Source organism: Tachyglossus aculeatus, chromosome 21, assembly GCF_015852505.1.
Source record: "Tachyglossus aculeatus isolate mTacAcu1 chromosome 21, mTacAcu1.pri, whole genome shotgun sequence".
NCBI lineage: Eukaryota > Metazoa > Chordata > Mammalia > Monotremata > Tachyglossidae > Tachyglossus > Tachyglossus aculeatus.
The window spans coordinates 54,352,464-54,368,425 of NC_052086.1; the positions used below are offsets into that span (position 1 = coordinate 54,352,464).

Here is a 15,962-nt window from a genome sequence, read left to right on the forward strand (position 1 = left end):
ATAAACTAGACTTCAGTCAGTCATAGTCATATTTATTGAGCTCTTACTGTGTGCAGAGCACTGCACTAAGTGCTTAGGAGGGTACAATATAGCAGATACCTTTACAGAGTAGAGAATCTAGGCGAGGAGAGAGAACATGGAGTAGTATCAAGGCTAGTCATCGTTCCGAGGGTGAACACACTACGGTGGCATAGAACAGCCAGAAATGGCGAGCTTTCAGCAACTGAGGTTTCTGCAGCTTGTTGGGGGATGCCCCGCCATTGTTTAGCATGCCTCCATTCCCTTCTTGAGGTGGATGAGCTCCTGACTTCTAGTAATAAATGGACCTTTATTTCTCAAGTATCCCTCCTGAGCTGGGCAACTTTCTTGTTTGTTGTCTCCCCGGATGGGGTTCGAGAGGAGGAAGGGCAGGAGCGGGAATTCTCAGTTGGCTGAATTTGAAGGATCCCACACCTTCCAAATGCCCTCACTGGTGATTTAGCCTGAAAAATGGGCTACTGCAGACTTCACCAAGAGCCCCGGGAGCCAGCATCAGTACCTTTCCTTTGGAGGCCTGCTCCCTTGCTGTATAACTGCAGATAGATTCCTATTTTACAGACGCCCCTTCCCTCCTTAAAATAAGACCGGACTAATTGTTAACCTAGTGTCTCTCTTGCCTGACGGTAGTTTTAACAATGCATATTAATCCCTCGGCCCTGTTTCCCCATATAAATGTAACACCCCGTCCTCCTAAACCACCACAGTGCCGATTCTTTACTTGGTAACTTTTTGAACTCTCGAGTTAGAAAGGGGAGAGTCTAGATCTTGCCACTCCCAAGTCCGTGCGGTTCTAGATGCTTTAGCAAAAAAACCCAGCACTTTTTAGAATGGGAGCTGTTTATTTTCACATTGAATATAGCTTGCTGCTTTCTTAAAATTTAATCATTACTTGATTTAATTCTTCCAGGTGTTTTCCCCTAACTAGTCATCACTTTTACTCCCCTCAGTCATTCTTTCCCTCTTCCTTTCCCATCTCAACAATTTGTCCTCATTAGTCCTAGGGAGACGTACAGAAAACAGCATCTAGACTCTTACACAAGATCTAAAAGGCACGTCAATCAATCACTGGTATTTATTTAGCGCTTACTGTGTGCAGAGCACTTCGGGGAGCACACTATGACAGGGTTGGTAGATACGCTCCCTGCCCGCAGTTCATTCATTCATTCATTGTCGTATTTATTGAGCGCTTACTGTGTTCAGAGCACTGTACTAAGCGCTTGGGAAAATAAGCTTACAGTGTAAAGGGAGAGACAGACAGTGATAGAAATAAATAATTTATAATATATAATTTGAAGCTATATAGAAAAGTGCTGCCGGTTTGAGGGTGGAGGGAATACCAAAAGCCCAAAGGTCGTAGATTCCAGTGCATAGATGACACAGAAGGGAAGAGGGAGCTGAGGAAAAGAAGATCCCAGAAAGTAGGATCGGCCCAGGGTCTGTCCACTTTTTCCATCCCATTTCCTTCCTCTCCCCTTTCCCCCCGCCACCTCATCTATCTCAGCTTCCAGCCTCTAAGAGCTAGTGGTGGTGCCATGTACTTTGGGTACTGGGGGTACATGTTTAAGAACAGATACTGTCCATACTCTCAAGGAACTTCACCCCCACACGCACTTAATGATAATAATTATATTTAAGTGCTGTACTAAGCCTTGCAAGCAAATCGGGTTAGACACAGTCCCTGTCCCATGTGGGTCTCACAGTCTCAATCCCCATTTTTCAAGTGAGGTAACTGAGATACAGAGAGGTTAAGTAACTTGCTGAAGGTCACACAGCAGACAAGTGGTGAAGCTAGGATTAGAACCCGTGACCTTCGGACTTCCAGTCCCGTGTTTTATCTACTATGCCTTGCTGCTTCCACTGCATGCACGCACGCGCTCACATACACCAAGCGCTTAGTACAGTGCTCTGCACACAGTAAGCGCTCAACAAATACGATTGAATGAATACACACACACACCCCACCCCCTTCCCCCTGCCAAAGTTTTTGGAAGGCTTTTAAAACTGCTACAGTTTCAGCCCTGAAGCACTCGTAGCGCATTTTCAGGCACGACTTTGTTCAGCGGCATCCTTCGGAAGTTCGTGATGTAGAACTCTTTTGGTAGAGGGTGCCACCAAATGTGCAGTGCTTGAACACATGGCACTGAGCCAGCGGTTCTATCAGAGACAGCACAAAAGAAAACCACACTCCTCATCCCCAAGGAGCTATTTTCAAAGCGAAAGAGTTGTCAAAGTATGAAAAGCTTAAAGCGTAAGCCCCACACTCTTTAGTAACCTATCCTGGGCTGTGGTAAAAATGGTATTTCTCAACCAGCACATTTGGCCCAGTGAGGAAAACAGCTTGGAATAAAAAATACAAAGTATATGTATTTGTTAGACAGACACACACACACTCTCGCTCTCTCTCCCTCCCCCTCGCCCCCGGATATATTTTCTGTCCTGTTTGAGATGGGTCTGGCTTTTCAGAGCAACATTTGTGGCATGTCCAGATTGTAAGAGCCCTCCCATATGCAGCCCATTCTACTTTTTAAGCTTCAAAATATTGAGAACATTGTTCTCATGAGACTGCAAGCTACACGTGTACAGATTGTATTTATCACAAGCAGAATGTGTTTGTGAAGAGATTTGCCTACCCCACATCTAGAGGCTTCATATTTTTGGGGTGCACCACAAGTTGGTTTGCACCTTGTTGAGCTGTTTCGCCAGACATTTTTTTCACTGGAATTTATAATTTATAATTGTCTGAAAATTTTCAGACAATTTTCAGGAATGAAAACTTAGGGTGGCTCAGTAAAGAGCATCTGCATAGTAGCACACATGACATTCTACATTTGTAATAATTATGGCATTTGTTAAGCACTTATTGTGTGTTCAGGTCAGGCCCAGTCCCTGTCCTTCATGAGGCTCACGGTCTAAGGAGGGAGATCATTACAGGTCATGAAAATCTACCCAGTTTGGAAGCTGAATATATTCATGTTTTCTCTGTTATCAAAACGAATTAGTTCGGCTCCCTATAATACATGCATGAAGATAATCAGTCAAGTAGCTGTCAGTGGAAAAGGCCTCAAATCTTTCTAAGTCTCGCTCCCTTTCAGAGGAATGGTGGGCACGTTAACAGCTCTATTAAAGAGCTCTTGGTTTAATGAGGAACATCGAAGCATCAGCCAGAGTTGTTCCGAAACTTGATTTTTAGTCTATCTTAAAACATTTGGGTAAAGCAAAATCTACTGTACTAATGCAGAAAAGATGTTGATTGGTTATCACCCTCCTGCACACCTATCAGTCATTTTGTGGGTTGTTGTTTTTTTTAATAGTATTTGTTAGATGCTTACTTTGTGTCAGGCACTGTGCTGAGCACTGGTGTAGATCCAAGCTAAACAGGTTGGACACAGTCCCTGTCCCACATAGAGATCACAGTCTTACTCCCCTTTTTATAGATGAGGTAACTGAGGCACAGACAAGTTAAGTGACTTACCCAAGATCACACAGCAGACAAGTGGAGGAGCCAGGATTAGAATGCAGTTCCTTCTGACTACTAGGCCCTGCTGCTTCTCATTTCCAACCAGTTAATAGTAATAATGATGGCATTTATTAAGTGCTTACTATGTGCAAAGCACTGTTCTAAGCGCTGGGGAGGTTACAAGGAGATCAGGTTGTCCCACGGGCGGCTCACAGTCTTCATCCCCATTGTACAGATGAGGGAACTGAGGCCCAGAGAAGTTAAGTGACTTGCCCAAAGTCACACAGCTGACAATTGGCAGAGCCGGGATTCGAACCCCTGACTCCAAAGCCCGTGCTTTTTCCTCTGAGCCACGCTGCTTCTCTAAGTTAATATTCTCTAAGTTAATATTTCCCTGCCACTCCCCTCTCAAAAAGCACCAATGCGGACCAGCTTGCGGTAGCCTTAGGACCCACAGCGGGAAGAGAATGTGCCAGAGAGAGGCCTGAGAGAAACTGGAAGAGGTCTAGCTGTGGGAAGCCCAGGAGTGAAGCTTGTTTCCCTGGCATATCTCCAGTTTGACAAGGAAGCTGACAGGGCCTGGATCTCACGTAGGCCCCCTTGTCTCTCCTTCCCCTTGCTCCCTCGGACTGACTCTCTCTGAGTACGTCTCCCATCACCATGGTGCCAACACTCTCTGCTGCCATCCTTTTATTTGATGGGGCACCTAAACCACTCTAAGCTCAACCCTGAAATTCTCTCTGAAATTGTACGATCCCATCTGAGCCCAAGGAGGGTGCCACAAAAAGGTATTAGAGTTCAACAGACTCCGTTAGAACCCCTCATCAGTAGCATTAATGGAGGAATGTGCCAGGGTGTCATACTGAGCGTTCGACAGAATCCAGTAGAGGTGGTAGACCACAGTATCCCTGCCCTCACGGAGCTGGCAATCCCAGGCTTCAAGCCAGCATTTAATTAACATTGCTTTTTGAGGGGGTTTATGGGTTCCTCCACCTTATAGCAATTACTAGGGGAAGTTCAGATGGCAGTTCCCGGAGGCGTTTGGTAGGAGCTGAGTTTGGGATATATAAGGTCAAGTTGCACTTGGAAGCCCTTTCATTTTCTGCTGTCCACAGAGATCTTTCACCCCGGGGGCTGAGGAGCACACGGTCAAAGAAATTTGTTGCCCTTAAGATATCCATTAGATAGCCGGGGCCCCAATTTCCTTCCTTATTGAACCCAGGAAATTCAGACTAAAGCCTGAAGGCCAGACGCGCTAGGAGAAACCCCAGACCTTTGGCCTGCAGTGAAGTATCCACTCTCTCCTGTCAAATGAGAAGAGTGATACGTGAGTCATCCTCCCTAGATCAGGTCCATGACCCTTTTGACTAACATAAAATTGCCGGATTAAAAAAAATGGGCACCTGAGAAAAATTTCATCTCTGAGGCTCGATCCTCAGCCCCCAACTCTCCGCCAGTAGGATGAGAGATCTCACCTGACGCTTCAACACGTGGTCAAAAAGTTATCCATCTTAAGAACATGTACTGTCGTCTTCCCCCCACATCCCCTCCCTCCCCCCGCCGCTCCATTTGGATCCCCTCCGCACTGTGTGTGATTTAACACATCATTGCTTTCTAAACGGACCACTGCGTCTGCCTTCTCAGTGCGTCTTATGTCGAAACGTGGGGGCCATAGTGGTCGCGTTTTAGTTTGGTGAATTTTGTTTTGCTTGATTTTTATTTAATTTTATTTTCCCCTCTTTTAATTTTGTTCCCGGTATTTTGTTTGTTTGTTTTTTTTGCTCTGGCCGTGATTATGGCTGTATATGGGGTTGTGCCTGGCTGCGTGGCTCTCTGGCTGCATTCCGTAAGATCCCCGTTGCTCAGTCCTCTGTTATGGATGACATTGAGGTGTGGCTCAGTACAGACTTGGTGAGACTTTTTACTTTTTACCATTTTTTGCCTATGAAAGCAGGAACTGTGCACTTTGTGTTTCTGTCTAAACCTTCTGTTGGGGTCGGGGGTAGAGCTGCAGGGCTGTCCTTGTTTCTTGGTACTTGCGATGGGAGATGGAAAGGGTGAGTTGGGAGCGAGTTTCACCCCCGCCCCTTGCAGCTTAACACAGGGATCCTTCTCAGGATCTTATCAGAGGACCAGGAGACGGCATTTAATAAACATTGTGTAACTGGCTCTACCCTCCTTCCACTGCCCCGTTTTTTTGTTGGTTTTTTTAAATGGTATTTCTCAAGTTCTTACTATGTGCCAGGCACTGTTCTAAGTTCCTGGGTTAGTTACAAGGCAATCAGGTAGGACACAGTCCGTGTCCCACGTGGGGCTCAGAGTCGTAATCCCTATTTTACAGGTGAGGTAACTGAGGCCCAGAGAAGTGAAGTGACTTGCCCAAGATCACACTGCAGATAAGTGGCAGAGCTGGGATTAGAACCCAGGTCCTTCAACTCCTAGGCCCATGCTCTATTCTCCAGGCCACGCTGCTTATTTGTTGGCCTTCTTAGTTGCCCTGTGGGTAGCAGACGCTGGCCAGAACCTTTTTTCCATGTGGATAAAGCTGGAGGCGTGGGGACCAGAGTCAAAAACAAAGTTCCCATTACCCAGAAGAGAGGGGATTATATTTAGATTTAGGATATTATTCAGAGTACATTTAGAGTAGGAAACATCTGCCTATCAGATGATGACTTGTAAAGCAGTTAGGGTGGACAGTATTGTAACTGGAATAATAATAATAATAATAATAATAATGGCATTTCTTGAGCGCTTACTATGTGCAAAGCACTGTTCTAAGCGCTGGGGGGGATACAAGGTGATCAGGTTGTCCCACGTGGGGCTCACAGTCTTCATCCCCATTTTACAGATGAGGTAACTGAGGCTCAGAGAAGTTAAGTGACTTGCCCAAGGTTACACAGCAGACATGTGGAGGAGCTGGGATTCGAACCCATGACCTCTGACTCCAAAGCCCGGGCTCTTTCCACTGAGCCACACTGCTTCTGTGTGCTAAGTGGAATGACCACTTAGTCTCTTAATAAACAATTAAATGCCCTGTGTCAGTCCCAACTCTCTTTGGTTCTATTGATGGGACCAAAAAAAGACATATCTAAAACAAGGTATTTTCTGCCAGTGGATCTGCCCTGAAATTCCATCCAATCTACTCTCTTTTTCTCGGGGAAGCGTTTCAGCAACTCCAACACTTCCGATGCCTCTTTTTGAAGGAGTCCAGCTAATCATCTTTTTTTTTTTGGTCATTTCTCTCCACGGAGGGAAGTTGTTACAGTGAGATCGAGGAGGTTTGTTCAGTTCCCCTCATTGGAATTTCTCCTGTCCTCACTGCTCTTGAAGCTGAGGAGAGATGAGGAGAAGTCGGTGCCTTCAGCCTGCAGCAGGCCTGGCCTCTTGACCGGTTCTCTCCCATTGCAAGGCAAAGTCACCCCCTGACCTGAGAAAACCAGAGAGAGTCCTAGGGCTGGAAGGGACTTGGAAAGAGCACCGGGTTCATCTCCCGGCCTCCGGGCAGAATTCGCTCCAGCCGTTCCCGGAAAGTTACTGTCTCCTCCGCTCCCGTCCTTCTTTCTGGGTTCCTCTCGAATCTTAAGATCGAGAAACTTCTCAGCTGTCAGGATTAAGTTCACTGACCCTAGTGTTTTCATTGATCGAGGGAACGATGGGCAACGGTACTTGTGAGATGGAAAGAGAAGCACAGAAGACCGACTAGGCACTAACATTTCCTTGTCTTTGTTCCAATCCCAGAAAGGTGATGAACCAGAGGAAGGAGTCACAAGCGAAGGTAAGTACGCTTTGCGGGGGTCCTCTGGGACATTTTCCAGGTAAGCCCCTTGGGCAGGTTGGGGGGAAAAAAATGAATCCAGGACCTGGGGATAGGAATATTTGAGGACCCCGGCTGACATTATTATTTTTATTTGCTAAGTGTTTACTGTGTGTCAAGTAGGGTTCTAAGCACTGTAGATTCAAGTTAGACATCACTGACAACCTCCAGAGGTGTCCTTGCTGCTCTTCCCTGCAAACACCTAGTTTTGTTTTGGCCCTGTTTATTGCAGCAGAAACTCCTTGGGTGCCCTCAGTCCCACAATTACCTGTGTCGATTGTAACAGCAAACCTGTTAACCTCAGCAAAGTGTTATCTTCAAAGCTGGGGTTGGGGGGTGAGGGCCATTTCAAAAAGCCAGGGGCTTAATTGCACACACTATCTAGGAAGAAAACTCTGGTGAAATTTGGGCACTTAGAGCAATGAAGGGATTAGGGATTAGGCAATTCTATTTTAATTAAGCCTTTGGAAAATGAAGCACTTTATTTCCTGAGCTCTTCTTGATCTTCCTTCACCCTCTCCTACCTGAACTACTCCTCTGGCGGCCACTCTTCGAGAGAGCCAGCTTTCTCTGTGAGCACAATGGAACTTATAGGACCCCACTTTAGCCTTTTCGAGAATAAATACCTTCACATTAATTGTTTGGGAGAGGGGAGACAAACACCCACTTTTTTTGTGTGTGTAAAACGGACCAAAGTAGCTTATTTGGGCCCCTAAGTTTAAGTCCCCTTTTCTCAGCTGTAGATTGTAGTTTCACGATTCAGAAGTCAGAAGAGGCTAGCTTTAGAGAGGAGACAACCGAGATAAGACTGGGAAATAAGAGCTTCATTTTCCCTTCAAAGGATGACCGCCTTTTAAATGCCTTTCCAGTCCAGGTCAACTTTGGAAGCTGGCAGGGATGAGGTTGCTTTGTACAGTGCCTGACACACAGTAAACACGTAACAAGTACCAGAATTGTTATTATTCTGTTTTATCTTTTCTTCCGTTCTCCCAGTGGGAACTCATTGAAAAGAACTTTTTAGAGTTTAATGGTATAGCGGTGTAATGGTATAATGGTCTGGTGATTTAAAACAGAATGCAGGAATCCTCTTGCAGTGTTGAGTCACAGCAGGGCATGTTTCGTGGTCCTGTCCTTAACCCGGCTGCTGTCATAACACACCTGGAGAATGTGTCAAGGAATCTTTAAAGCATGCCATGGCATGTCTTCATGTTCCAACAACTCTCCACTGAATCCCTCCCTAGGAAGCCTCGTCTTTAAAAAAAAAAAAATGTACACAAGATGGTTTTCCTCATTTTCTTGAAATGCTTTTCAGGGATGTTTGAGTTTCAAGACTCTGCCTCTCAATGACGCACTGTGCTGCCCCAAAAGATGCTTTTCTAGCCAAGCAAGAAAAAACTGTTGGGTGCCAAGGGGGTGGCAGGGGTGTGAGAGTGGTGCCCCAGTGGGGAGGAATTGGGGATGCTGTTGCCACATAAACACTGGCGTGAGGTGAGTGGTGGTCTTTGCTTTTCCGAGGAGAGAAAAGTTTGTGGGGCGAACATTTCTGATTACCCCGGTACCTGTGGGGGTAGAGAGCTTGCTGCTTTCTCCTCAGAAGGCCTGGCGTTTCAGCTCTCCACCATAATTCTGGCTCTCCAACTGGTGTTTCTCTGCAGAGTTTGACAAGTTTCTAGAAGAAAGGGCCAAAGCTGCTGAAATGGTTCCTAATTTACCCTCACCACCTGCGGAGGCACCGGCCCCCCCGACGAATCCTCCTGGCAGGAAGAAGCCAGAGCGTTCTGAAGATGCCCTTTTTGCCCTGTGAGGAGACCTCTTGATCATCATCCTCGTGCTCTGCAGAAGTATGTTGCCCTCTGGTCGTACCATCTTCTCCCCAGCCATGGCAGACAGCACCCAGTCTCCTCCCGCTTTCTCCTCAGATGAAATCTCTTCTGTCTTTGAGAGGAAGCACCACATTGGAACCCCGTTCGGTGTCCCATCAGACTCTTCAACCCTCGCTCTGAGCCTCCTTTTTCCATCTGGGCTGTGTGATAGTGGGCTGCTCTGCTGAAACCCACCCGTCTCTCCTTCCTCTTTCCCGTCACTTCCTGAAAAGTGAAGCTGCATGAGTTCCATTTACCCTGTTAAAACCCAGGCCTAGCCGAGAAAGCGGCCAGAGCGGAGGATCCTGAAGCCGAGGTGGTCGAGGTCCTCCGTTGCAGGCCGGTCCTGGGCGATTGGCTGGTGGTAGAAGCCATCCCTGAATGAAGCAGCGGGGAGGAGCTTTGTGTCTCCGGCTCCAGATCTAAATTCGTGTACCCTGCTGAAGGGAGGAAGCCAAGAACTCAGCCGTCCACCTCTTTCACCACTCTGTCCCCTGCTCTCCCGACACAGTGTTTCCAAAGATGCAACCCTTTGAGTTTTTCTTGCTTCCCTTTTTTTTTCCCCCTCTTTCAGGAACACTGACTCGGGGAGACTTGAACGGGGTGATCCGATTGGAGTTCATTTGGCTTCCCTCCTTCAGCTTCCCATCATGATAGTTGAAGTTGGCGTGGTTAAGGCATAACGGTGTTTGGAGGGCCTCATTGTAAACATCTGCCTCTCCAGGGTTTGTCGGTCTGTTACAGAGCGTGTGTCGCAGTGTTGACTGAGAGGTTGGGTTTCCTCATTCAGAGGATACTCCCCTTCTTGTTTTTCTTTGCAATCATCCTCTTGGAAAGACCCTTGCTGTCAGGCCATGTACATTAAATGATGTCCCGTTGCCCGGTGGAACTTGAAATCCCACCTGGGAGTGCTTCCAGGGGGTGCCGAACTCAGACACGGGGGTTGGAGGGGAAAGCTAGCGGTTAAGTCCATCTACGGTAACTAACCCATTCACACGTCGACCACAGCACCCTCTTTCTTGTTGACATCAGCTGGCATTGACAACACTAACCAGGGCTTTAGAAACAGAAAGCTTTCCTGTCCTGGGCCCTTTCCTCTGCTTGCGGGGGCGGGGTGGTGTGGGGGGCACTGAGCAGGTTGCTTTGACACCTCTACCTCCTAAAAGTCACCTGATCATTAGGGATGATCAGTCACATGGCTCTGCTATCACGGCAAGTTCGATGGGTGAAATGACACTAAGGCACACCTGTGCTTCTCCGGACTCCAGGCTGGGGAGGGATGGGCCGGGCCGGCTTCCTCAGTGAGAATTGAGATTCTAAACTTTTCCTGTTGGGGAATGTCCTGGAACATTTATTTCCTCACTCTCTCTGCCCCCCCGACAGCCTGCAGCGAGCGAGCCAGGGTTGGTTGGGAGTCCGGAGAAGCCAGCTAACAAGGCTGAATGGCCCTGCAGAGGGAGGCCAGGGATCTGTCTGAAAAGACCCTGGGCACACAAACAACCCTTCTCACAAGACTTGTGTTCCTTTAGTGGGGCTGGAAATGCCAGAGGAGCAGGGGATTTTTTGACTAAGGATCTGCCCCTATTTTCCACTACCCACCTACCTCCTTTCCCCAGAAGCCCGAGACTGCGTGGCCCCGGCCAGAGCAGCTGGGCAGTGGGTGGCCTTGCCGCTGTACTGAAACTGGAAGGAAAATGCCACCACAGCCAAAAGAGCTGCACTTTGGACTTCTCTTTTCAGGCACTGATTGAAGTTGGCTAACACCAGCCTCCCCCTCTGCCAGTTTTGGGAGCACTGGCTTCAAGCAGCTGATGCACCACGGTCTGACCCAAGGCTCGTTGGAACAAAGTGTGCTCCCACTGTGAATTGGGCAGGATTATTTGCGGTTAGAACTTGGACCCGGGGGCGGCCCTGGGTCAGCTCTGCCTCCCGACGGTCCACGTTATCCTGTGTGGTTTCAGCCAGCTCTGGCTTCCCCGGCCCTCAGCCTCCTTGGGCAAGTAGGCTTGGAGACCCAGCCCCTGTTAGCAAAAAACTGACCTCGTTGACATGTAACCTCAGGGAGGAAACAATATATCCTAGGCAAAGGCCAGGCTCTGGGTACCCGACTACGCAGCTTCAGGTTCCGGGCCAATCCGAACGTGGTTCCTGTAGCCCAGACAGAAGCCAGGTTTGGCACCAGCTAATTATCACGGTGAATTCACTCAGCAGCAGTGCGAGCCCCTCAAAATCACCGGGCCCAGCTGAGCACCGACTGGCCCCAGCCTTTGGAGAAGAGCATAGTGGGTGATGGGGCAGGGTGGCCTTACAAAGTGTAGCGAGGCTAGGCAGAGGAGTACTGCCCAGCAAAGCCCCATGGCCAATCCTCCCCCAGGGAAGTTGAGAGGAAGGCAGCTAGTATATTGAAACCAGGCTGCTTGCAACTACAACTAGAAATGTGTCAGAGGTCACTGGCCCAGACCCTTAAGATTGGGCTGCTGGTTATCCCTCCTGCGGACCTCTCCTTCTTGGCCTCTTCCCTCATAACCTTCTGCTTCCCGTAGACCTCTTCCTTTCTCAAGTGGTGGTCTCCTTGCACTCTCCTGCACATGTTGTTCATCCTCCCTTTCCCTTTTCCCTCTTATCTCAGCATGTCTTTGCAAAGGTTTTAGTGTGCAGGCATGGCTTCTCCCTGTTGCCTTTTATTCCTGGAAGCCATCAATACAGAGCTGGTGCTAGAAGGGAGATGTCGGAGACAGCTCACGACAAACCAAGGGAGCCAAGTGTCTTTCCTTGGCCTTCCGTGGCCATCTTCCATCAGGAGCAGGAACAGCCTTGGAGTTTCTGGAGTGGGCCATCGTGATCTCATCATCTTTCTGCCCCACCTCAATTTAGTTATTTCCACTGTCCCATTATGTTCTTTGCTTCCAGGGATCTGGATTTCCCAACCCGGAGTTGGGCTCCAGAGAATCTACTTAAGATCATCTGCACTGTTTTGTGAATCATAGCAGGAGGAGGTGACTATCTTGGGCCACACAGACAATAGCAAGAGGGTTTCTATCATCTTCCTGGAATAGGGCATCTCCCTGAGATGAGTCCCAATCGATCCCCCATGCACCTCTCCTTGCCATTTCTCCCTCTTCCTTGGATCCATTTCCCTTATCCATCAACCACCGTACTCGAGGAACAGGTCTGTGTGTGGATATCGGGGGTCCCCAGGCAGCTCATCTGACCCTGTTTATCCCAGTCCTGAGAAAACAACGTGGCCGAAAGTAGAGTGTTGTATTCAGAAAATTTGATCGCTGACTCTTGAGGGGGGATTCTTCTCCAAAGCAGGGAAATGGAGGTACAGTGCCACTTACCTCTGCATTGTTCTAGCTAGCAGTTTAGGAGCAATGTACCATGGCTGGGCATTCACTTTTCCCAGTCACCCATGTGAACCCCTCCCCGGAACAGGGAGGCCTGTAGTCTTCCCTTCTCGGTGGAAAGAAAGAGCAGAAGCAAAGTCCCCACCGCTAAGTCTGGCTTTCCACTTCACCCACTCAGAGGCGGCTGTGTGGGCAGTGGCTTCATGCCTGTCATCCTAATTTGTTCTTTTAGAATCAGCTTTCTGGTTCTGAGCGCCAGTCCCCCCCTCCGCTGTTATCAGCAAGGTGGAGATAGCGCGGTTTTGAATAGCTGCAGCGATTGGCAGATTTTTGCTCCCTGCCCCTCCCGAGCCGTCCATGAAATAGGGTGAGGGCACTTACCCTGGGGAAAAGAGGAGGCCCTGCGCCCAGAGGGAATGGGTCCAGTGTACAAGATCCCCCTCCGTCACTACATCCTGGGAGCCCCCACTATATCTCTGTCTCTAGAGGCACATTGCAGTCGAGAAAGCGCCACCTTAGCCCTCGCTCACCCCTGTTCTTTCTGACCGCTAGCCATTTGGATGGAGTTGTGTAATATCCTGTATCAGGATGTCTCTCAATCCCTTCTCGTGGCTCTGGTCCTCACTGTGTTAGCCGGGACGCCCCGAGGCCCTCCAAATTCCCCGTCCTGTGCCGTCACGCTGGGTGCTGGGGGAAGGTGGACACCCGCAACTCAGCGATGGATGGGCTTTTGGCTTCCTCCCTTCCCCCCACTGTCATGTTTTCTCATGTGGGTCAGCAGAGCGAGAGAATCATCCCTGTGTCACACTCCATAGAGTCAGGCTGCAAAGGAGAAAATACGATCACTTTAGGAAGAATCACTGTGTTAGGAATCGAGGATACAGTATGTACTTAATTACACTAAATTATTGTTGGGGATCCTTGTAAGCTCTAATTATACTTGATTATAGGTTAAAATATTTATTTTGTCACAATATTTTCTTCCGGGATGTATTTAACTTGGGTATTCTCATTGTGTGCTGAGGCGTGAACAATTTACTCATTTCCATTTTCCTACCTTTTCCTTTTGGGGGGAGTTGGGAAGGAAGGATGTAGCTCAAAACAGTCTTGCAAAAGTTAGAAGCTAACCTTCAGCCAGCACCCAGGAGAGCAATGCCCTATTTGGGAGCGGCGGGGGGCAGGGAGGGGGAGCCTTACGACATTGAATGTCTGATCTGAGAGATATGGCATTGGTCAGCCGAGGCCGGGCCTCTTGGAAGTCTGTCTTCTTCCGTCAGTCTTCTCTGTTCTTCTGATCTCGAGTCCCCGTCAAACCACTTTGATCCGTGCAGCGGTGCTTCTCCTCCACCAGGCATGGCACAAAGTTGATTTTTTTTCTTCCAGCCCCAGAGAGGAGCCGTAGAGGGCAAGTGGCTGAGGAGAGAGCATCTCCCCCCTGTTTGGATGTGCCCCTGGGCCATCTCCTCTCTCTAACATCTAGTGGTACTATTGGTTGCAATACTCCCAGCCCAGTCCTGAGGTTCTTGCTGAAGAAACACTACACCAGGCAGGTAGGGGGCTTTACTTGCCAACATCGCAGTTACTAGTTCACTTTGTGGCCCCCTCTCCCCTCCTCCCCCATTTTACAAGCAGACAGTCTGCCCGAACCCAGGCAGGGCTGTAGAGGCGGGGCTCTAGCCTTGTCCTAACAGTCTAGTTCCTTATTTCCCTCCCACTCTTGGGAGGGGGGGTGGCAGACCCTGCCCCTCCCCATCCTCCCCACCCCCGGACCTTTCTTTATATTTAACCTCCAAAGCCTCAGCTTCAGATTGACAACAAGCACCCTTCCTAAAACATGTGGGCCGTTTTTCCTGGAGGAATGGGACAGCCAACAGGTGCTTCTCCCCTCCCCACCCAGCCGCCCTGCCTGGCCTCTCCTCACACACAGGTTGCCCTCTGAGGGCCAGGGCAGGCCCGTGGGACTTCCTGGGAAGAATCCAGAGAAAACAAACAGTTGAATTGTACCTCTCTGGGTTCTTCTCCTCCGAGCCCCCATCCCTGGAAGGCTTGGGCCTAGGCTGGCTCTTTGCCTTTGTACAGTCAACTCCCTAGGCGGTTTTTGACCTTGGCAGGGAGGGGCAGTCCTGGTCACAGTGTTCCCTTCAGAAGGCTGCTTCCCCTCATCCTCGAAGGGTTGTTGAAAGAGATTAGAGATTTTTTCTCTCTTCCCTGTGTACACTACACACGTGGCAATAGCAGACACTTCGCCTAGTACTTAAAAGGAAAACGCATTATTCCGTCGACCTGAGATTTTCTTTCTGACCCCACTTGATTCATTGGCCCAAACCCACCCTCGTCCACCTTTCGTCCCCTCTGACCCTTCACCTTCATCCGTTGGCAGGGAATGGGCCGTTCTGGAAATTCTGGGGGCGTACCTCTCCTCCTCTCCCGTCGTGTCATTAACCACACTACTTCTCGTGCAACTCCGTGTACTAGTAGCTTCTCTCTGTATATTAAAGCTGTGGCTTTCCAGCTGAAAAAGGGGACCGCTATTTATTTACCGAAGATGATATTTTTTTGATTTCGGGGTTTGGAGGAGGAGGGATGGGATGTATCTGTTCAAGTGGGTCAGGTTCACTGTCAAACCGCCCGAGACTGGCTTTCATGTTGGTGTTTTGTGTTCCCATGGGCAAAGCCAGGGTGGGTTGGTGTGCAAGTACTTGGGTCAGGGTGAAACTGGTATATTCTCACCACTTACTCTTGTTCCACATACCATCTCTCTAGTTTTGGTTCTTGCATGTGAAATACTCCAATAAAAAACACTAGTAGTGTGAACTGTACCGAGAAAGATGTGCTCTTTTTTCTCCCCACCCCAACCCCCATCATTTTTCTTCCCGCCTTTCTGAGGTAAAAACGGCAACTTAATCTGGAGATGTCTCGGTGGGCTCGACGGCCCCACTGAAAAAAAAGCACCAGCCCAAATCAAGCCAACTCCTAATCCTGTAGTAATAATAATGATGGCACTTGTTAAGCGCTTACTACATGCCAAGTATTGTACTAAGCGCTGGGGGTAATACAAGCAAATTGGGTTGGACATAGTCTCTGACCCACCTGGGGCTCACAGTCTCAATCCCCATTTTAGTAGTAATAATAATAATAATGGTATTTTTAAGCACTTACTATGTGCCAGGCACTGTACAAAGTGCTGGGATAGATACTAACCAAGTTGGACAAAGTCCATATCCCACCTGGGCTTGAAATCTCAATCCTCATTTTACAGAGAGGTAAGGCACAGAGAAGTTAAGTGACTTGCCCAAGGTCACACAACAAACAAGTGGCAGAGCCAGGATTAGAACCCATGACCTTTTGACTCCCAGGCCGGTCAGCTCTATTCACTACACCAGATGAGGCAACTGAGACTCAGAGAAGTGACTTGCCTGAGATCACACAGAAGACAAGTGGCA

The 15,962-nt window shown here is 48.7% G+C and overlaps 1 protein-coding gene across 3 annotated transcripts in view; it reads left to right on the plus strand.

Annotated features, from left to right (window-relative positions):
* TOM1L2 (target of myb1 like 2 membrane trafficking protein) overlaps window positions 1-15,338 on the plus strand; it is a 138,254-nt gene extending 122,916 nt beyond the window's left edge. The window contains exons 14-16 of one of the 3 annotated variants that reach the window (XM_038763440.1): window positions 5,348-5,407; window positions 7,235-7,271; window positions 8,966-15,338. In XM_038763440.1, coding sequence (XP_038619368.1) covers window positions 5,348-5,407; window positions 7,235-7,271; window positions 8,966-9,114 — 246 coding nt within the window. In that variant the 3' untranslated portion in view covers window positions 9,115-15,338. The remainder of the gene's footprint in view (window positions 1-5,347; window positions 5,408-7,234; window positions 7,272-8,965) is intronic. The other 2 variants (XM_038763441.1, XM_038763443.1) reach the window with 2 other exon arrangements.
* The last annotated feature ends 624 nt before the right edge of the window (window positions 15,339-15,962 follow it).